Source organism: Carassius auratus, chromosome 17 (assembly GCF_003368295.1).
Source record: "Carassius auratus strain Wakin chromosome 17, ASM336829v1, whole genome shotgun sequence".
Lineage (NCBI taxonomy): Eukaryota > Metazoa > Chordata > Actinopteri > Cypriniformes > Cyprinidae > Carassius > Carassius auratus.
This window is the reverse complement of record NC_039259.1, coordinates 1,452,582-1,476,385: the sequence shown is the minus strand read 5'-3', so window position 1 is coordinate 1,476,385 and position 23,804 is coordinate 1,452,582. Positions and strand designations below refer to the sequence as shown.

At 38.0% G+C, this 23,804-nt stretch overlaps 1 protein-coding gene across 2 annotated transcripts in view; it reads left to right on the top strand.

Annotated features, from left to right (window-relative positions):
• Positions 1-23,804, top strand: part of LOC113116938 (tubulin tyrosine ligase-like family, member 5) — a 102,564-nt gene that overhangs the window by 2,153 nt on the left and 76,607 nt on the right. For both annotated transcript variants that reach the window (XM_026285245.1, XM_026285246.1), the window contains exons 3-12: positions 1,030-1,136; positions 1,598-1,680; positions 2,088-2,194; positions 5,952-6,082; positions 6,209-6,291; positions 7,173-7,242; positions 7,329-7,413; positions 10,139-10,240; positions 14,751-14,842; positions 16,239-16,346. In XM_026285245.1, the coding sequence (XP_026141030.1) occupies positions 1,030-1,136; positions 1,598-1,680; positions 2,088-2,194; positions 5,952-6,082; positions 6,209-6,291; positions 7,173-7,242; positions 7,329-7,413; positions 10,139-10,240; positions 14,751-14,842; positions 16,239-16,346 (968 nt within the window). The remainder of the gene's footprint in view (positions 1-1,029; positions 1,137-1,597; positions 1,681-2,087; positions 2,195-5,951; positions 6,083-6,208; positions 6,292-7,172; positions 7,243-7,328; positions 7,414-10,138; positions 10,241-14,750; positions 14,843-16,238; positions 16,347-23,804) is intronic.

The window sequence follows — 23,804 nt, the reverse complement described above, 5'->3', positions numbered from 1 at the left end:
TAGCTAGTCTCAGCTGCTTGGTTGCCTGTATTGTTGCAAAATGTTACTATATTATTGCACAGTTTTAATCGGATCAATGCAACATAAGGCATTATACAAACATATCATTATGATTTTCTGTAAAGCTGTTTTGAAAGAATGTGAATTGTATAAAAACATTGACCTAAATTTGACAACTTAACTTTATGTGCATATTATTATTTTTTTAATGCTGTAATTAAAAATAATAATAAGTGCATAGAATAAAATGCATTTCAAATGAAAAAAAGTGACATTTCAGAATGAGATTTCAACATTTTATGAATGTTAAGTGCTTTTTTGAGGGGAAATGCTCATAAATAGTGTGCAAATAAAGTGTGCTCTGTGTCTTCGACTGGTTTAGACTGTCACACTATTACATGCACAAGATTGGTCTTGTTATGTCAGGATGTAGCATTATCTGTCTCAGTGAGAAGTCAGTCTTTTATTGAGGTTTGTTCTGCTATATCGTCTCTGGATGATTGGACATGAGCTGATAATGATTACATGCTCGTCTTGCTGTCATGTGTGACGGATGGACGTATATCAGAGTATCATCTTATCTCTGTTCACTTATATCACTTCAGCGTCTCATATTGCTCAGGCTTTTATCAGAGCTGCTCTTTTTCCTGTAAAATATTTGAATCTTTGCATCTCTGTCACAGCTGTGTAATACAGTTAATTGTGCATTGTTTTACTAACTACCACTTGCCTTCAGTGTTGTGTGATGATACCAAAGATGGTTCACTTACATAACTACGAATGGGGAAAAAAAGCAAAAGCTAAATATATTTACATTGTGCAATATAGCAGTTCTAGTAAAAGAAAGTCCTGCCTTCTAAAGAGCCAATCACCAGTTGGCAAAGTCATTGCAGTTAGAAGGGAAATAAATTTGAGTGTAAGAAACTGCACATTAAAGAGATGCTGTTTTGACAGTATGTCCGGCGAGAGAACTGACTTTGGTAATATCTCAGTGTCATGTAAATGTAGATCTCTCACGTGTTGTGATAGGAGACTTCCGTGCATTGCCTGGAGTGGCGTCAGCAAGAGGATTCCCGTGCTGCTCTTCTGTGCAGAAGCCATCGTGTCCAAAGATGTGGCCATCCGCTCTGTTGGAGGTACAGACACTGAGAACTCTCGTGTGCTTGATACAGAAGAATTGAGTCAATTCCAGATCAAACTAATTCTGCACAGATTCACAACAGAGAAATCTGATCAGTAACTACATCAGTACTGTCAAAACCATAAAACACACACACACACACACACACACACACACACACACACACACACACACACACACACATTCTATTTAATACTTATATTGTTGATATAGACAACGAGATGATTAAGTTTTGACATTATTCTTGTATAGTAATTCTTATCTTATTGTACCCACAACAGATATCAAAATATTGACTTCTTTCTAGTAACAAATGATTGTGTATATATAAATAGCATGTCTTATGTTATTTCATATCTAGAGTTGAATGTTAGCTGCGTGGCATTGTAGAGGGACCTCAGTTCTTGAAGTGCTCATTCTGGGGGGTTTTTCTTCCTTTATTTTTTTTTTAAATAGAAAAATATAACTTGGCCTTCAAGATTGTGCGTACGGAGAGCCGTCTTGTTCGTGGCATCCTGGTCAATCACGGATTCCACGAGGTAGAGCACAGACACTGCTTGAAATACACTGTTTGCTGACAGACTTAATGCAATGGAGGAGTTTCATCTTGTGTATAGAAATTATTATATTGCATTTAATATAGCTTTTTATAAAACCGTAATTCAAGGAAAAAAAGGTTTATAATAACATCTGATAAGACTTATGGTCTTTGCATTGCAAGTACATTGCATTATGGGATTCCACACAGTGCACTACATTGGCACAGTTCTTTTAGAAACACAAATATCAAGCCTTCAAGCTATAATTCATCTTCTTCAGGATAAGCTGTGATACAGTGGTTAGGCTCGATACAATAATGTAATAGCAATGAAAATAACTGTGAAACAGTTTTGGGACTCTACAGCATCTTTTGAATTTCTGACATCACGAGTGTTTTTATGTTTAGGTGCACCCAAATAGCAATGACTTTAACCTGATGTGGACCGGCTCACACCTGAAGCCATATCTTCTGCGCTCTCTGCAGGATTTCCAGAAAGTCAACCACTTTCCCAGGTGAGTCTGTCCTGCTGTCTGCATAGACAGCTTCCTTCCTTCCCACTTTATCTCCGTGACACAGACAAGAGCACTAGGGCTGGTTAGCTGTTCAATTCGGCATAAGGGGGGTTTTAATATCAACTTTTAAAAAATGTAATTGTGTCTTCTCTAATTCGTTGTTGAAATATTTTAAATTGTGGCTGTAATAAGAAACTTTTTTCCATGGATTCAATCAAACATGCATTAATTGAGACATCTGTAACAGATACTGTAATATAGTACATCTGTTTAGTTGACACAAGTTTAGGGTCATTGAATACTTTGATTACTTAAAACATTTCAGTAGGGCTGGGCGATTTGGCCAAAAAAATTATTGTGATTAACTTTTTTTCATACCAGTCGATATCGTTAATTATCACGCTAAATGTCAAATCTTTATTTCTATTTAGGTTTAAAGGCAGATTTTTGCTGCAAAGTAAAAGTTAAAGGGGGGGTGAAATGCTGGTTTTCACTCAATATCCTGTTAATCTTGAGTACCTATAGAGTAGTACTGCATCCTTTATAACTCCAAAAAGTCTTTAGTTTTATTATATTCATAAGAGAAAGATAGTCTGTACCGATTTTTCCCGGAAAAACACGACCGGCTGGAGGCGTGACGTGTGGGCGGAGCTAAAGAATCACGAGCACCAGTAGGCTTTTGCGTTGAGAGCGTTTGGAAGCTGTGACATTACTGTGAGGAAAAAAACCCATCATCCAAAACAAACCATGGCTAACAGTCAGATTCAGCCGTTTATTTATGATCCAGAATCAGATCCCGAGGCTGAAACTGAATGAGAGCAGCAGCAGCAACCACTCGCTCCGAGCGGGGCTCGAACCCGGGTCTCCGGCATTGGAGGCGGACGCACTAACAAGGAGGCAGAGATATTTTAAGCAGTTTTACTCACCGCCTGCGGTTCAAACACACGATCGTTACTCTTTTTAGTTGGGATTGCATCATCCTTAAGAAATAAACGATACGCAAATCCGTCGTCAAACTGGGCCTTGTTTGTAAAACAAGCATCTTTGAAATGCAGGGAACAAACACAAACACTTGCACAACTCCGTTGATGCTCTGTAAAAATAAACTCCATCCACTGGTCCCTTAATGCTGTTTTTCTTTTGGTAATCTGTGCAGGGTTGTCTTGCCCTGGCAACCAAAAACACACTTCTTTTGTGACATTTGGCGACGCTCTCGCTCTGATCAGTGAAGTCTGTTGTGCTCTCAGTGCTCTGCTATACGGGAGTGCGCTCTTCCGGCAGAAGTGCCTCAGGACCCATATAAGGAAATTCCGCTCCATCTAACGTCACACAGAGCCATACTCGAAAAAAACTTTACGAAACTTGTGACTAACCGGAAGGAGTATTTTGGGAACAGAACTTAATTTTTGAAACTTTGTCCATGTTTAGCATGGGAATCCAACTCTTTAACAGTGTAAAAAACTCAGTATGCATGAAATAGCATTTCACCCCCCCCCCCTTTAAAGTATTTCCCTTAACAAAATAAATATAGAAATAAAAAATTTATTTCTTAGTTTCTTCGTGTTCTGACAAGTGATATTGTTTAAAATCAAGATACTGTTCTGGGTTTCCTGATAATATTAGTAATAATAATATCACTTTTTTTGTCTTTTAGAAATACACATTTGATAGTAGCTTGAGTAAGGGTGCAGAAGTTAATTTTTGTTATTATCAAAAACAGTAACATCTGTAAAAAATTGTAGCAACCTCAGTTTTATACGGTTAAATTTATATACTTTATATTATATCTTTTTTTTTTTTTTTTTTTTTAAGCATTGGTCTCCCATAGCAGCATACATTTAAATCAAACCACACATAAAGCACCTCCATAAAAATATATGGTTTTCTGGAAACCTACTTGTATGAGAACCAGTAGTTTAAAAACTTTCAGTATAAATGCACACATGCTGTAGCTCAATCACAAATTAATTAATTTAATTACTCTATCCCTTAATTACATTTCAGTAAGTTGTACTTTCAACACCTTCTGATGTTTATTTGGTGCTGTAAATAGTCTTAAAGTAGAAGAGATGATCAGTTCACGTGCTGCTTGAACATCACATTAAAGAGACACAAAACCATTTTGTAACGAATCAGCTCAAAGGGGGAAATATGAATAATCAATCATAACTAGTTATGAGTAATTATAAATATTTAGATCCGCTGTAAGTATTTACTTGACCTCTCAGCGCAACTGTCTAATTAATGTATCTTAATGTATCAATTAATGAGACTAAGTTTGATACTTGCACGTCTCGTCTGTTTGATAAAGAGTCCTGAAGCACTCTGGGGCTCCAGCTGGTCTCAGGTGAAGTGAGTTGATGAGAAAGACAGTTTGAATCAGAGGGTCTTGATGAATGAATAGTCACGGCCGAAGCCTGGCACAAGGTTAGCGTGGTTTTGAGAGCTCTTAGCTCAGCATCTTCTCCTGGAGTTCCTGAATCTAGAAGAAGCGCCTGATCTGGTGATCAGTGATCTATATAGGGTCATGATGTCACATCCTCAGGATTCGAGTGAGCCAATCAGGAATGGTGCCTTTTGGAGGGAAGTTTTACAACTTTTTTCCCCTCAGGCACATGTTTCACATCTGGTCTTTGATTGAATGTTGATGAAGAACTATCAAAGATTCTGGTAACACAAATACCTTCCATAGGTACCAACATATAATATAAATGAACATTTAGAGCATTAAAAATGCAGCTGAAAGACACCAAACATGGCATACCTGTGACCTCTGTTAGCAATAGCATGCTATTCTACAATGGTAATTTAAAGGCGTTTGTATCAATACATAAGTGAAAGACTTTAAGAGGAAAAATAATGAAATGGGGAAATTGGGTACATGTTCCTACATTTCTCAAGTGCTTATATCTAGAGGGATACAGAATTAGGATGGACTGTACGGTACAAGGGTACATTTGACTGTTTCAAAGTGAATTTAGAGTGAAAACTTTCCTACATTCCTTTGGGTTATAAAAACAATCTTATCTTGATGTGTGTCTTTGTTACCATGTTATCATGGTATCATTTGTTATCATGCCTTTTTTTGAGGTCATAGTTGCATTAGATATTATTTGTTAAATATAACAAATAGTTGTGTGTCTGATTGGTCCAAATCCATTTGGTGTTTGGATTTTGTAAAAACAAATGGACAATTTGAAAGTTATTGGATGGTAGATACACTTAAAATAATGTTCAGTGACATTTCACACCTCAGCAGGAAACACCACTGACTGAAAGGTCAATTCTTCTCATTTAACAATCTATGTGTCATTTTTCATCAAAATGAAGATAGATTAAAATTAATCATTCTTGTCAGCCGAGTCCTAGACTGCATACACAAATGTTGGATATATCAGCTTTTTCTCATGTAGTTGATGAAAAATGTATTTCACCTGAATGTTGTTGGTGTTCACACGTTCAGTGGTGTGCCGTGTGTATCCCACAATGATAATATGTTACCAGAGTCACACACATTCTCACTCCGCAGCAAGACGTCCACACTTCCAGCTTCCCAGTGGGCGGACAGCATGTGTTCATTGGCAGTTTGAGCCGAGTACATTTTGTTTGGACGCCTGCCTTTCTGAAACAGCGCAATAGATCAAACTGACCATGTGCTGCCGCTGTGGTGTTATTTCAAGGGTTTATGTTCCCCTCGCTATCTCAGATGCTAACCTCATCCTCAGTGCTTACGGTCAACGCTCCCGTCGTTTTCCAGGTCGTTCGAGCTCACGCGGAAAGATCGGCTCTACAAAAACATCCAGAGGATGCAGCAAACCCACGGCTTTCATAACTTCCACATCGTACCCCAGACCTTTGTGCTTCCTGCCGAGTACCAGGAATTCAGCAGTGAGTGGGCACCTCGTCCAGGCAGCACATGTGTTTGACTATTAACAGAAACAACAATTAGAAAAATGTGTCTGCTGCTGCTGCTGGGCTTTAATAACCCTGTCTCTGTCCTCACACAATCCTCAGGCTCCTTCAGCAAAGACAAGGGAGCGTGGATCATCAAACCGGTGGCGTCCTCCAGGGGCAGAGGCATCTACCTGGTCAGCAGTGTAAGTGATCAAGGGAACGTGACGTGATTAAACTCACCTGGAGCATGCACTAGTGGCTCTGTTTTAAAGATTGTCTATGTAGGCAGCATCTTAAGCACCATAGACATGAAAATCAGTCTGTTTCCCACAGACTGGATAGGGCTTAGTTTGATTAGTAAGGAGAACACACAATTTCCCATGAGTTTATGATAAAACGATTCATTTTAACTACATACGTTGACTGGTTGAACTTCTCCGACAGGAGATGGATCACAGGTTCTCCACTGGCTTTGGCATTTATGCTCATTTGCATGAAGGTAAAGTTTTCTCAGCTTTCTCATAAACAGTGAGAAAGTGTGAGCTGAGGACATGAGCTTGACATCGTCTTCGTCCAGATATTGAGTCTGTGACCATGAATATATAGGCCAGAAATTATTAAAATGCCACTGATGCAATATTTGAATGTGAACATTTTTATTCTCTTGTTTCTTTGGTTTACTTGCTTTTAGAAATTGCCAGTACATTTTACAAAATAAGACAAAGAAACTAAAAAGTAACATCAAAATAAATGTGAAAGTAGAACGACTGAAATAGTATTATTATGGATTAAAAAATAATCGATAAAGCTTTGTAAATCTTTGTTCTTATCCGCAAGCGTTACTACACAGTAATAACCAAACTACAAATCCAACATACAGTAACTGAACATTTCCTTTACTAAGAAATACATACATTTTAAATTCTATAATGCAGCATTTTAAAGCATGCTTTTCTGATGTTCACATCAGTGTGCCTCTGATGCCCCAAAATGCTGTCTAGATAGATACCTGACCTGAATATGAGTCTATATTCCTATCTGAAAGCGTGTTTCAGTTTTGTTCGGTGTTTGTTTGGTGTTTCAGCCGAGTCAGATCCCACTGGACGAGAATATTCTGGTGTCTCGCTACATCAGCAATCCTCTACTGATCGACGGTGAGTATACAGCACTAACACCAGCAGATTTAACACAGTCTGCGTAGTGCATGTTTTTAAGTTGAGTTTGTTTTGTACATCTGCAGGTTTTAAGTTTGACGTGCGTCTGTACGTGCTGGTGACCTCATATGACCCTCTCCTGATCTATCTCTATGAGGAAGGCCTGGCCAGGTAGCTCAATTGCTTCAGGGATTTTTTTTTATTTTTTTTTGCTGTGAAATGCTTTTTGTTTCAGTGCCACATGATTCTTCAAAATCATTCTAATATGTTTTATCTAGATGTGTTTTTATATATGTATTTATTATTTATTTTTAAACCATGTTCAAAAGCATCAAACGTGATCATCAGAGGAGAATTTTTTTGTTCATCTCTCAATTAGCATTGCATTGCATTATGTTTGGATCATTTCAGTCTCATCTTACTGAGACGTGTTATTGGAGATATGATATATGATCTGACATACAGATCATTTTGTGTCAGTATCTGCAGTACTGTTGTAAACATCTGATTGATGAACATCACAAGCATCAGTATTTCATCATTTCAATCAGGACCAGCAGCTTCTACATCACCAGAGATATTTCTTTAAGACACTGAAACAGCTCAGGCACTAGATGGCAGCAGAAATGTTTCCAGTAAAGTTGAACCGGCTCATCTATGCCTCAGACAAAGCTTTCCATTGTCCCTTTTTTTAATAGTTTTTTTTTTTTTTACTTTTAAAGCACCAAGAAAATGTGACAGTTAAAAAAAAAATCTTTTTCAAGGCAGCAAGTTCCCAGGCTTGCATAATTGTCTTTTTTTACCTGAAGAGGCTTCTTTTTATGATATTTTTACATAAGCCAGGAATAGTTGTGGGAAAGGTTTCTGACTGCTCAGCAGCTGTGGACAGCCGTAACCCTGCATTGAGCGTCTGTGAATTCAATCTAGATATACACACGGGTCCTGCTTCTGGCACAGCGAGGAGAGCGTTGTCTCAGACATGTGAGTGAGAAGCTCAAACAGATCCTCTGATTCCTGGATGCCGTGTGGAGTGAAACTGTGTGAAGTGGATGTGCGGTGTATTGTGGGCCGCTGTGTGTAAAACGCTTGGCCTGGCTCTATTAGGCTTGGCGCTGGCGCCGCCTTCACAGAGTGACACACTCTCTTATGAACTGCTGGCGGTACATCCTGGCACTTTTCCCAACTCAACTTTTATCTTGGAGATCCCAGAAGCTTTGAAGGCATTCAGGTGCTCTCTGTGTGCCAGGAAATTCTTCCTCCACATGTGGCGTCCACTCCTCTCAAACCCAGCGGCGGTGTATTCTGGGAATACTGTGATCTTAAGGACAAATCCATCAGATTATGATTATAAAACTCTGTTTGTGATTATGCAGCATTGCCACCATACCATAATGTGGTTCTGAGTAGTTGATGAGGAGAATAAACAGATGAGTTAGTGGACTTAATGCAGAAACATCATATGCAGCATCAGTGTAGAGCGCTGCAGTGATCATGTATTTTGCAGGCCAAACTGTAAAATAGCATCATCCTGGTTCCAGCAGGAGTATGATTCTGTCACAGTGTCTGGGTTGTGTTCCCTGGGGTTCCACTAGGTGTCCTCCTTTCCCACGGTGTCTGTCACTTTATGAACTGTCTGTTCCCTTATTTGGTCACCTTCCTCCTTGTTTGGGTTAATTGATTATTCCCCACCTGTCTCCACTTCCCTCATTACCTTCTGTGTATTTATACCCGGTCTGTCTGAGTATGTGTCACGGAGTCCTTGTCTAATGTCTAAATATTATTCATGTCTGTCAGTTCGTGCTCTTGCTTTGTCTTCTTGTTTTGTTTATGTTTGGTTTGGATTTGTTGGATATCGACCCCTGCCTGGACTGTTAACCCCTTTGGATTACCCCTCAATAAATGTCATACCTGCACTTGGTTCTCTCTCCGTGGTTTCCTGTATCACCGATCGTGACAGATTCTTACACTTTTCGTTCATCATATGACTAGTGATTAAATGAGTCTGCCTTTTGTCTAATGACAATTATAACATCTGTACTCCCATTTAGACACTTGTTAGCAATGCTTTCTTCAAGACAAGAAAAAGCTTTAAAGGAACAGTTCACACAAAATGTGTTCACCATCAGGCCATCCGAGATCAGGATGAGTTTGTGTCTTCATCAGGTTTGTAGAAATGTAGCACTGCATCAGTGTCTCATCAGTGGATGCTCTGCAGTGAATGGGTGCCGTCAGAATGAGAGTCTGATAAAAACATCACAATAATCCACAGCACTCCAGTCCATCAGTGAACATCTGGAGAAGACAAAAGATGAAACAAATCCAGCATTAAGACATACCAGTCCATAATCCATAATATTATTTTCTTCAGTTGTCTGGTCTGAATCTACACAGTTCAAGCTCGGTTTACAGGCCAAAACAGTTCAAAACAACTCTTAACACATGTGGCTGGATTTTGATGTATGAGGAAGCATTATTATTAATCATGAACTTGTATTTTAGCTGGAAACAACAGTTTGAAGTTAAAAACATCTTAATGATGGATCTGTTTCATACAAACATGAAGCTTTTGCCTTCACAAGACTTCACAAGCTGGTTTTCAGTGTTATTTCGGCCATTTAACCAAAAACCCCACTGACTTCAGGACGTTGGAACTGAAGGTGGTAAAATGTTTGTTTCTGGGTTCTTAATAGTTTTAGTTGGATGGCTGTTGCAAAACCTCTCTGTTTATGTGTCATATTAATGTTAAAAAGATCTGTGGCTGGATTTGTGAAGGTCGTCTCATGTTTGCACAAGGCTGCTTGCTTTGGTACTGTACCTATTTATTATTATCTGTAGGTCAGTTGAATGTCATACTCATTATTAAGCTCATTTATTCCTTCTTGCTTGTGTGTTGTAGGTTTGCCACAGTGAAGTATGACCATGCCACGGCAAACATCAAGAACCAGTTCATGCATCTGACCAACTACAGTGTCAACAAGAAAAGCAGTGACTATGTCAGGTGAGCTCGCTCGGGGTTTGATATTTCAGTTTCCAGTGTGGTTATAAACATGAATACTGAGAATAAAGTCTTAGTATTAAGCACAACATGTATGTGGTAAAAGGTCTGCTGGTATTTTTACCATAATTTGAACAGCACACCCTGTCTGATGGATTATAAGACGGTATGAAGAATAGAGGCTATGTTGTGCTGTGAAAATGATTAGAAAAGGGTGATTTCTCCTACCACTGTTACACATTCATATAGATTATAAAAGGTCAGAGGTCAGTTTCTCCCAAGACGGTAGGCGGAGATTATTATGCAAAGTGTTCCTAGTGACGTACATAGAGATGGGCAAAAGATTTGAAATCTATAACGACTCGTTTCAGCGATTCAGAGTCGACTCCTTACTTTAGAAGCCAATAACTTTATAAATCGAGTACTTTTTGGTTTAATTACTTTGCACATTGTTTACACTGATGTACAGCTACATCATACACTGTAATACAGGTAATTTTTGATTTCCCATCTGTGTGGCTCTTTAAGAGGGCTTTTACACTGGGCTCGTTTGCTGCAGTCTGAGCCCAAGTGCGATTGTTCCTGACGCCGCCTGCATCGTTGGTATGCTTGTATCGAACCCAGGTGCGTTTACAGTCACCTTACGTCAACGCAAACGCACACGGAAAAAAACGCATGGAGAACACAACGCGACTGAGCATAGTTGTAATTTTCTTGTTATTTTGATGCTATTATGCACAGTATAATAATTATTTTCATTATTTAATTTTAATCAATTTAATTTAGACTTTTAGTAGTGCGTGGAATCAACCTCGGCTCTCTCGCGCGTTGAGGAAACAATGATATCGACAGTGTTTCGCATGTGCGGGATACTTTACTTCCTGAACAAGTGCGCACCCAAGTCCGTGTTGCTTGCACATGCATGCGAACCGCGCCACAGCTGGTGAGCAAACGAACTCAGACCTCCTTCTCCAGGTAGTCTCAGGTTTGGTACCCCAGTGCTCACCAGGGTACAATGACAGCGTTCACATTAGCGATTTTTCATGCGAACCATGCCCCGTTCCGCACTAAACTGCCAGTCTGAAAGCCCCCTGAGTTTGATGTATTGACATGGGATTAATATAGAAACATTTTGAATGCAATACTTACATCCATAAATCAAAATAGTTATATAATACAAATTCTTCAGGTCCTTCTCAAATTACAGGTCCTTCTAAAAAAATTAGCATATTGTGAAAAAGTTCATTATTTTCCATAATGTAATGATAAAAAAATAAACTTTCATATATTTTAGATTCATTACACACCAACTGAAATATTTCAGGTCTTTTATTGTTTTAATACTGATTATTTTGGTATACAGCTCATGAAAACCCAAAATTCCTATCTCAAAAATGTATCATATCATGTAAAGGTTCTCTAAACGAGCTATTAACCTAATCATCTGAATCAACTAATTAACTTTAAACACCTGCAAAAGATTCCTGAGGCTTTTAAAACTCCCAGCCTGGTTCATTACTCAAAACCGCAATCATGGGTAAGACTGCCGACCTGACTGCTGTCCAGAAGGCCATCATTGACACCCTCAAGTGAGAGGGTAAGACACAGAAAGAAATTTCTGAACGAATAGGCTGTTCCCAGAGTGCTGTATCAAGGCACCTCAGTGGGAAGTTTGTGGGAAGGAAAAAGTGTGGCAAAAAACGCTGCACAACGAGAAGAGGTGACCGGACCCTGAGGAAGATTGTGGAGAAGGACCGATTCCAGACCTTGGGCGACCTGCGGAAGCAGTGGACTGAGTCTGGAGTAGAAACATCCAGAGCCACCGTGCACAGGCATGTGCAGGAAATGGGCTACAGAGAAGCAGCACTGGACTGTTGCTCAGTGGTCCAAAGTACTTTTTTCGGATGAAAGCAAATTTTGCATGTCATTTGGAAATCAAGGTGCCAGAGTCTGGAGGAAGACTGGGGAAAAGGAAATGCCAAAATGCCTGAAGTCCAGTGTCAAGTACCCACAGTCAGTGATGGTCTGGGGTGCCATGTCAGCTGCTGGTGTTGGTCCACTGTGTTTTATCAAGGGCAGGGTCAATGCAGCTAGCTATCAGGAGATTTTGGAGCACTTCATGCTTCCATCTGCTGAAAAGCTTTATGGAGATGAAGATTTTGTTTTTCAGCACGACCTGGCACTGGTCACAGTGCCAAAACCACTGGTAAATGGTTTACTGACCATGGTATTACTGTGCTCAATTGGCCTGCCAACTCTCCTGACCTGAACCCCATAGAGAATCTGTGGGATATTGTGAAGAGAAAGTTGAGAGACACAAGACCCAACACTCTGGATGAGCTTAAGGCCGCTATCGAAGCATCCTGGGCCTCCATAACACCTCAGCAGTGCCACAGGCTGATTGCCTCCATGCCACGCCGCATTGAAGCAGTCATTTCTGCAAAAGGATTCCCAACCAAGTATTGAGTGCATAACTGAACATAATTATTTGAAGGTTTACTTTTTTTGTATTAAAAACACTTTTCTTTTATTGGTCGGATGAAATGTGCTAATTTTTTGAGATAGGAATTTTGGGTTTTCATGAGCTGTATGCCAAAATCATCAGTAATAAAACAATAAAAGACCTGAAATATTTCAGTTGGTGTGCAATGAATCTAAAATATATGAAAGTTTAATTTTTATCATTACATTATGGAAAATAATGAACTTTTTCACAATATGCTAATTTTTTGAGAAGGACCTGTATGCAGCGCCACTGAAAGATTGCCTTCGAGTAATACTGGGGTGGTAGATATTTGTTAGCAGCATGTCACAGCTTCTGGGTTTGAATCGGCATTCATATAGATTTTTTTCTCATTTAAACCAGATGTGTTCGTCTTCAGTAATTTTATATCAAGGGCTGCACTTCCTGTTACACAGAAATATAAAGAGGAGGGAAAACAAAGTCCAAATTCCCTTAATCATTCATCACAATGAGAAAAACCAAAGAATATATTTTTGATGTGCAGCAAAAGATAATTGAGCTTCACAAATTAGTGAAGTGGCTTTAAGAAAAGAGCTAGAGCTGTGAAAATTCCCATGTCCACCATCAGGACAATAATTAAGAATTTCCAGTCAACAGAAAATGTTACAAAACTGCCTGGAAGAGGATATGTGCCTATATCATCCTAATGCACGGTGAGAAGGATAGTTTGAGTATCTAAAGACTCTCCAAGGATCACAGCTGGAGAACTGCATAAAATAGTTGAGTCCTGGGGTCAGAAAACCTTTTAAAAAATTGTCAAACAGCACCTACATCAACACATGTTGTTTGGGAGGGTTTCAAGAAAAATTCTAAAGCATATTCAGTTATCAGACACGACTGTAACTTCAAATGGGACTGGCTTCTATGATCAGATAAAACTAGAAAATGAGCTTTTTAGCAACTATCACTCAAGATGGGTTTGGTGATAACAGGGATAAAAAGTACCCCATGTGTACAATTAAATATACTGCAGTATTTTTGATGTTGTGGGGCTATATTTCTGCTGGAGGTCCTGGACATCTTGTTTAGACACATGGCATCATGGATTCTATCAAATACCAACAGATAAGAAATCAGTAAGTGACTAACTGTTATAAACCTTATAATGGGCCATGTTTGGATCATTCAACCGTACAATAATCCAAACACAAACCTCAAAAACAACACAGAAATGGGTCACTGAGCCCAAAACCAAGCTTCTGCTATAGCCATTCCAGTCCTCTGAACTGAACCCTACAGAAAATGAGAGGAGTGAACTGAAGAGGAGAAGCTGGGAATCTGAAGGGTCTGGAGTGATTCTGGATGAAGGAATGGTCTCTGATCTCTCGTCAGGTGTTCTCTAACCTCATCAGGCATTATAGGAGATCATTTAGACCTGTAAACTGGCAAATGGAGGATTCAAAAAGTATTGAATAAAAGGGGGCTGTTAATTACTCCTGGCTAATGTGTATTAGATAAAAACCTTTACTTCATAATGATATTTCCTCCCATTTTAAATTCTTATTATCCAATGAAAGGATACATTTTGTGAATTTTTTAAATAAAAGACCAAAAGCATTAACAATGCAGATCAATTTTCACAGCCTTCTTTGATTATATTTACTAAGGGTGATATATAATAATTTAAACACAACTTCCACCAAATCTAAGCCAGGAAATGTGAGGAAAGTCTTTCCATCTGAACCTGCACGAGGTTCTGTAGCTGTAGCCCTTAATACCTCTTCATAAATGCCTGATGATAGTAGAGAAGCTTGTGTTTGTCTTGTGACAGATCATGCTATAAAGCATCATGCATGTTACAGTAATGAGAACAGATCTCAGCTGTCAGAAATAATAGTTAAATAATCACTTCTCATTGTTCTTCAACTCCTAAATGAGAATGTGTTTTCAAATACGAGTGTTTGCTAATCATGTCAACATTGTTAAGTTGTGCTCATTTCTCGGCATTGTTTTGACAGTGCTGACAGTCAGGGTTTCTCTTCCTTTCAGCTGCGATGACCCTGAAGTAGAGGATTATGGGAACAAATGGAGCATGAGCGCAATGCTGAGATATTTGAGGCAAGAAGGCAAAGACACCACATGTGAGTAGAGCTGAGATGTGCCTTATGCAATCATATACTTTCATGTTTAACACTCCGTGACGTTTGACATTCATAACCACTAATCTGTGGATATTCTCAAGCACAAAGCACTACAGAGTCATGTGTAGATTGACACGCTTGTTACCTTTACCATTCCTGACGAACAGCAGCTGCTAGATTGATGTATCACATTATGACCCACATTTTGAGGATATTTGAAAGATTTTATGTTGTTATGCTTGGATTATGTCTTGTTGTAAAGAAAATTTATTTCATTTAATTAATTTCCTATGAAACTGTACTATATTTCCACTGCTGGCCGTTGTCCTTTTTCCATTTACTGATCTGGACTTCTGTGTGAATACTGCCAAGGGCACATGGTTGAGATATAAGATGGGAGGAAAAATTATTAATTAAGTTATGCAATCACTGGCAAAACTTTAATGTCACTCTGAAAATTTTCGGAGAAACTTTGCATTTGCTTTCAAAACTTTTTGCGTTGTCGTAGGATATAAACTTTTCGTACAAATATTTTTGTTCTTTTTTTGTCAGCCCCTAGAAATGCTGTATTAGATGTGAAAAATTTGTATTTTTTGCTTATGTGTTCACTCAAAAAGCTTTTTTTCTCTCAACATTGACCCAAGCTTGTCTGACAGTGTTTGTGCCTATGATCCAGGTCATTTTTTTTTTTCACCTGGCCTGTTTTTCACTTAGATCTATTTGTATTACTAAAAATATCATATTACTCAGTTGTCAAAATAATCAGTAGATTACTTGATTAACAAAACAATTATATGTTACAACCCTAGATTAGTTAAAATATAAAAAAATAAAAAATAAATAAAATAAATATGCATTGTAAATAAAAAATACAACTGCATTGTTTTGAGTTGTGTGATTAAAAGACAAATATTTTGTCATTTAAAAAATAGTATTAAAATATTGTCTCTTTCTAGTGAACAAAGTATCTGTATATCTCGTGAGCTAAGTGTTTTCCAAGTGTATGATACAGCTTTCATTCTTCAGGCCAATCATATAAAAATAAATCAGTTTGAATAAGGAAAGCGATAGCTTTGCCATAATATCCTTTCAAATGTTAAAGTGTCCACAGTCATTGCATGCTTTTGTGCTGCACTTTATTTGTGCCATTTAGTTTTATTGGTTTATTAGGATTTGAAAGATAATAACAAAACGGTTTGATATGTAAGATCTCAGATTTTAGTCCTTGAAAACCAAAAAAGTAGTGCTTGAAAAGTCTTTGAAAGTCCTGGAATTTCATTTGGCAGTTTCTGTTTGAACCTTGAGTTAGGAGGAACAGCTATATTTCAGTGCTTTTGCAGGTGGTTGTGTTGCATGATAAAAACAAGTTTTAAATAAATTTCTCTGTGTTTGTCAGTGCTCATGGGCCAGATCGAGGATCTGATCATTAAAGCTCTTCTGAGCGCTGAGATCCACATCGCCACAGCCTGCAAGATGTTCGTCCCTCATCGCTGCAACTGCTTCGGTAAGACAGAACCATATACGTGGTCTATAATGTTAAGTATGTGTACTAGGGCTGTAGTCACTCGAGTCCGGACTCGAGACATTTTTCTGTCGTCTCGGACTTGTCTCGGACTCGTTGCATTTGCACTCGGACTTGTCTCGGACTTGGCCATTGGACTCGCCAAGTCTTCTAGTTGGTCTCGACCGAGTCCAGCAAAAAAAAAAAAAAAAAATTCTCCTTCAAAACAAAACCACATTTGCATGATTTCGTGACCGAAAACGTGTGGAAAACGCTAGGTGCTCTGCTCTCATTATTTCCAAAGCACTCTGTAATCTGCGCTCGCGCTCCAGTGGCGTCTGCTGTTGCTGGGCAACCATGACTCGCTCTTCATGATGACGCAGAAGTTTCAGCAAAGAATAAATGGATTTCCAGCACTAAACATCTCTTGTAGTAGCTCTGCTAATAGATTCATTTACAAAATGGCTATCCTTGTACAACTATGATCATCTGTTTCTCCATCTTAGCTTTCAGTATTGTTCCGGGAAAGGATGTGCATGACCAGTGGTGCACTTACTGCGACCTGAAAAGTTTAGATGTTTCTAATTTAATTTTCTACCTGTTAGATTGTGTTTTATTTACGTCTACACCTAGATAGCCTTAAACGTACCCTTTACAATAATGAAATACTAATTATTGTTGTACAGTATAGGGGTTGCAAGACTTTCTGCTAGTAAATTTTTTTTAAAGAAAAAAATACTTGAGTAACTCGACTACTCATGGTTCATGCTATTGTAAATGAAAACACATTAAATAGTTTTTTTTTATCAATCAACACATATTTATGTATAGTCTTATGCAACAATTACATATGTAAATTTTAAAAACTTTATAATTATGAAATTACATATTTAAATTTTCATGTAACAGCCAGTATTTGTATCTGTTAAAATCACAACACTTTTCGTATCTGCATTCGGATACAACATCATACAGTTACTTGATAAGACCCTTATATTTTTTTTTCGTAGTTATCACTGAACAAGTATGTCGTGTTAAACTGAAATAATTATTAATTTCTAAAATAATATTTATCATGTACGCAGAGAGATGTCATGACAAACGTTTAGTGATCATTTGAACATGACTGAATCCATTCAATGTGCACATTTTCATTACGCAGAACTCTTTAAGCGAGTCTTGATGTTAATGAACTTCACTTAACAGATGTGTGTGTTCCGCGCAAACCAGCAAAAGGTAAAGATGCAAACATGTAGGACAAGTAGACAATGTATCAGTATCTAAGCTGATTATTAGCCGACTCTTGAACTGATTTGGTTTTTGAGAGACTGAGATGCACAACGCTGCTGTTTGATTGGTGAGCGCGCTGTGCTAATTCATTCGTTTCACATCGTAGCCTAAGCTTTAAATCATTGCCTTTTAAATATATACAAATACTATAACGTGTATGATGTATTGTTATAGGTAAAATTACTCTTGCAACGCTCTGATTTCTGAGAGATAAACAGAGAGGCAACAACAATGCGGTGTTTGATTTGCGCTCTTTTCACTCATAAAGTTTACATTCATTCACTTCTGGCGCTGATCCCCTGGCTCACCTGTTATCTAGCAAACACCAGACTCTGTCAGCTTTAGCCGAGTATTCAGGCAGAATTATTCCTTGAGCGTTATTCGTTTTTTAAGCCATTATCCATGCCATATTCGGCTTCAGGCACAACCCTAATTATTACATTACATATTTTATTTTTACATGCAACATAGATAAGGTCATATAGTAACAGCTCCACGCAATATTGTAATTCTAAAATTCACGTCGTACTTGCAAACACTTTGTATGCATTATGGTTAATACATGCTGGAGTAGTCGATTGTTTCCGACAGAGCTCGACTAGTCTATGCAAGCACTAGCACAGTATGACAAAAATATTGCTGTATTTATGTGCGCATGCCCAGTAGAGCCAAACGTATGCCTTCTAGCTTTGCTGCGCGCATTTGTCATATCCCGAGCTTTGCGTGTGTCTGTGCACTGTGCCAAGGCATCAGTCATATACATTTTTGACCACAGACATGTCAGCAAAAGCAGCATTATAAAGTAAATAAAATGAAAATAAAGTACATAAAAATAATTTGTCCTTACAGCTCCGAACTCTCTTCTAGAGGGCCAGTGTCCTTTATAGTTTAGCTCCCAGGGTCGGACTGGGGGTAAAACCAGTACTGATTACCAGGCCCCAAAGTAAGAGAGGGCCCTTGAAAAGTAGGAATCTGAAATATATTTTATTTTACCTGGATATTTTCATGAGTGGGGGGCATGGTCGGCCAATCAGGACTGCCTAAGCATAGGGCCCAGGATCTTGTGTAACGACCCTGTTAGCTTTAACCCTAATTATACACACTTGAACCTAATCAAGCTCTTACTAGACACACTAATCTTCCAGGTGTGTTAAGGCCAGTTGGAGCTAAACTTTTCAGGACATTGGCCATCCAGGATCTAGTTTAGTGACCCCTGTCCTACAGAGTTTTTACTTTGCACATGCTTTTGATCATTACAAATAATAATGTCAAATTATTTTCTTAGAATAAGAGATATGCTGTCTCTCGCATCACATACATTATCAGTAGTTAAGTGTGTGGTCTTGAAGAAGACCCTTTTTTCTCTCATTTGGACTCGGTCTTGACTTAGACTCGAAAATTTTGGACTCGGTCTTGACTCGGTCTCGACTAGTCCTGGACTTGGACTTGACTTGGACTCGACAAAGCTGGACTTGACTACAGCTCTAATGTGTACTGTTTTTCATGTTTCAGGCATCAAAACATTACTGTATGTAATAGTAAAGGAAAACTGCTTGGAGCTTTTGAAACATGGTACAAAAAGCATGCTGTTTGAATTGGTAAAAAAGCATGTGCTAAATCGACATGCTCACTGATATATTGAGCATCCCTAAACATACAGTCTGTTAGGCTACATTATTTTATTGTGAGATCATTGTTACCCAAAGAAAAGGATTTGCACAGCAGTGTTTAACCCAAAGAATGCAGACTTTACTGTATGATAGACTGTTTATGGTGGTGAAAACAGAAGGATATTTGCTGCCAGAGCAGAACTGCAGAGATGCCCATTTACAGTCCAACTGTTTCTCATTGTGAGCTGTTATTATGGGGTGTTAACTACCTGCATGAGGTCAAACACATTATCCTTCAGATTAATCATTCATATATTCACTTCACCAGTGCTCTGATTTATGTTCTTTAAATTGATTAGTTAATTAATGTATTAGTTTATTGAATTTGGAAAATAACTAAACAAAACAAAACAGGCATGTTTATGATCCTGTATTTCTCCTCGTGTGCCAAATCACCCTCCCAAAGCTGAACACTAATGTGTGTCATGTGAAGTAACAAAGCAAGAATTTTACTTCTGTCAAAACTTTGAATTGCGCTCCAAAATGAACACTTGCCAAGAGGGAAACTTCTTTCTGAATTACAAAATAATGCATGGTTTATGTTCTTTGTTCTTACTGAGCAAAACATTTTGAGCATTTTCACGCGTTGGATCCTTTAGTCACTTTGGTACAAAAACCGTACCATTTTTTACAAAGAGATGATTTAACAATGTGGGCAATTTAAACAGAAATAAATGTAATTTATAATAAATCCAATTAAATATATATAGTTAACCCCCCCCCCCACAAAAAAAATGCTGAAAATGTCTTCACCCTCAGGTCATCAGATCAGTTTGTTTCTTCATCAGATTTGTAGTAATGTAGCATTGCATCAGTGTCTCATCAATGGATGCTCTGCAGTGAATGGGTGCCGTCAGAATGAACTACAAGACCATGATGGTCGGGATATAAACTCAAAACTAAACAACTGCCATGAATCTTGTATACGTCTTTTTTATTTTATGTATATATCATTGTTGCATTTTTAAGAATCGATACAGTTTTGGCAAACAGAATATTGTGATGTTCACGTGTATCAATATTTTCTTACACCCCTAGTAAAGAGGGTGTGCACGTGACAAGAGTGGCAGGAAGACTGAATGGTAGCATTGGTTTTCAGAGTGAATGCTGCAACAAGAAATACTTTGATACAAGTCCAATAGCCTTTAGTTTAAACTGATAATCATTAGTTTTACTCATGTTTTCGCAGCATCCCTATTAAATCCAGTCATGCAACAAGCTCTTTTGCCACTCAGTCCGTCTGAGGGGCCTGTTCCAGTGGGAAAGTGATGTCAATGCATACCCTCTATAGCCAAGCATGGTCTCCCGTACTCGGAATATATGCATTTAACCCATCCAAGTGCGTGCACACACACACACAGTATAGAGTAGCAAACACATAACAATTGCTATGCATGATGAACGATTTAATTTAGGCTTTCATTGACTCATAAACATTGATTAATGCACATACATAGAGCACATTAAATATGGTAAATGGAAGCTCAAAACGTGCTCGCTTGATGTATAAGAGAAGAGCTCACTGTTTGATCGTCTGTTTACCGAAAATTGATGAGAGAATAAATGAAATACATTTCTGTTCCAAAGATGAACACATTTCCCCAAAAGGCATTGACTGTGAAGTGTTCTGTCATCTCCACTGTAACGTGTTTTTAGACGTAATATCTTCTCCAGGAGGTGTTGCTTGTTTAGGCTGTGATAACACCGTGCCTGTGGACTTTTCTGTTATCGGACAATCACCCACATGAAAGAGATATCTTTACCCTCCACCCAGTCTATGCCCTCATCTCGCGGTGCATGATGGGATTCTGGAAGCAGGCAGGGCAAGGCCAGGTTCACTTCACTGTGTCAGGTGACTGAATTTGAGCCGCCCATGCAGGTGCATCCGTGGAATGTGATGGAGGCCGTGTTATTCAGATAAAGTGGTCATACTGTGAATACACAGGGCCTGTTTAATATGGTCAAATCAGTCTGAACACCAGGGGTGTCCAGTCCCACGCTTGCAGGCCATTTTAACAAACATTCTTCTTTAGCTTGTTACTATATCTTACTAAAATACATTGGATGTTAGCCACAAACCAACATAAAAAAAAGAAAACCTGACAACCAACACTGAAAATTAATAACCAGCACGTAAATTAAAACTGACTTGAATATAAGCATTGAAATTACATTTTTAAAAATCCAATTTTAATGATATACAGTTATGTTTTTTCTCCATTGGTCAAATATACATATATAAACTGGCTATGATAACTTGTTTTCATGATTTTTTTCAAACGTGCATTAAATGAGACATTACTAATGAATATGTAATATACAGCATGTATTTATCAAAAATGCTTAAAAAGTTGTTAATGAGTTTATGGACGTTGAATGTCTTTCCTGAGGTAAAAGAGATGCTGCATGACATTATTGATCACAAGCCGATTTACTGACGTCTTCTGGCAGTTGAAACACTGACTGATCGATTAGATGAGACTTGTTCAGTTTCTTCTGATGTTCATTCATATTAATTTTGTGCTATAAGTAGTAGTAAAGAGGAAGGGATGATGATCAGTTCACATGCTGCTTGAACTGAGGCTACAGCAATCTGTCACCACACATTAAAGACCAACATTTAGCTATTGATTGAGTTTTGTTAACACAATTTAAAAACTGAGACTTTGTTTCATATCACAAGTAACAGCACAAAGATTATTGCGATTTATTGGATAGGAGTCACACTACAAAAATGTTTAGTTGTTTTGTTCATGCAGCAAACTGAAAACAGAAGATCTCGGTTCATCAAAATGAAGATTTATTAAAATCCAGAAGTTGAGATGATCAACCCAGCACTAGTGTCCACATCGCTGACATGTTTACCTGTTGTAGTTTATCCATATCGTTTGAACAAAATAAACAAGCTAAACTAGTAATTGCAAAATTAAATAAAAGCTATTCTGTGTCTCAAGACAAGTTCACTAAAAGATCTTTATTATATTTCTATGCTAGAGGAGAATAGCCAAGCCCAAAAGAAACAAAGAAAAGACAATTTAACATTGATGAAACCGTACTCGATGGAAAGCACATGTGAGTGGGGTTATAGTGCCAACTAGTGATCTTCTGTGGCGCAGCTGCGTGGGGATTGGTAAAGGCTAAAAGGACTGAACCAAAGTCTCACAATTCAAATGAATCATAGAATTGACTTAAAAAAAGATGTGAATGAATCCATGCATGTATGATTGGATAACTGGACTAACCTGAGAGCTAGTGTTATTTGAATCATTTTAAAGCGCCTGAACATCGTCTCACATGACTGCGTTCCCAAACATCAGGCGTCCAAATAACAACACGACAGTTATTGTGTTTCGTTTGGAGCAAGACCTCCCTGGCTGTGACAACTTTCATTTTTGTTCACTCTTGAACAAACAGGATAGAAAATTGTGCTATATGTGCATATGTTTTATACAATTTTCAGATTTAGTTTTTCAGAAAGTTAATTTTGTATCGTTGGATGGAAAAACAACTAATGACAGTCACATCAGTCACATCAGTCACATGTTATCAGAGAAACGCTATAATTAAATATCAGAGTTTCGTCAGTGATTTCGTTCCTGTGTGTTGTTCACATGTGAATTAGCAGTGTGTTTGTCTTTGTTCAGCTGCGGTCTAAATGAACTCCTGTAACGTGATGCTTCATTGGTCCCTCTTCACCTCTGACACGGAGAGCAGAAACGCTCCCTTACTAGTGTATAAATGAGCCTCTTTGTGTGTGTGATTTGTGTAATGGTTGTTTGTGTCTTAAAGTCCATTTGAATGCTTCTTTATACAAATGCATGTTAAATCTTTGATGGCTTAGTACACGAAAAAAAGAAGTACAGAAAGTTGTCACTGATGCATTTTCAAAAAGGCACTAAAATGTACCACTTAGACATTAGTGTGTTTACTTTAGACACTAATATGTACTTTTAAGATGCTAATATCCACTCTTTAAAGGAGAAAAAGGGTAGCACTTCAGTGGCAGCTTTTGTGAAGCATCACAATTGTTTCTTCAGTGATACTGAACTGATTCTTATGAATTGAGTTTCTCTATGGTTCTATGTTTGTCTTATGTGTGTGTTTGAGCTGTTTTCAGTTTTAATGCTAATTCCACACAAACAAAACTAAAATATTTAAACTTCTCTAGTTCAAATCAAATGACTATGTGCATGGTGTGCACTGTGAGCATCCCAGCGATTGCTTGATGTTGCAATGCTTACAATGTGTGGACAGATTCAGTGTGGATGTAATTTACTGGCAGTTTTTAGAGAAATGTACCAGTCTGAATGTGTGAAAGCAGCTGTGAAAGCACTCTTTGTTTATGGCTTGTAATGCATGTCTTCATTCTTCCTTATTACTGACTTGTGTTATTTATATGTTTTGAAACTCAATTTTATTACTACATAGTTATTTTTGTGTATTGTTATGAATTATTTGTAAAAAAAAAATTTTTTATAATAAATTTTTTTATTTATTTAAT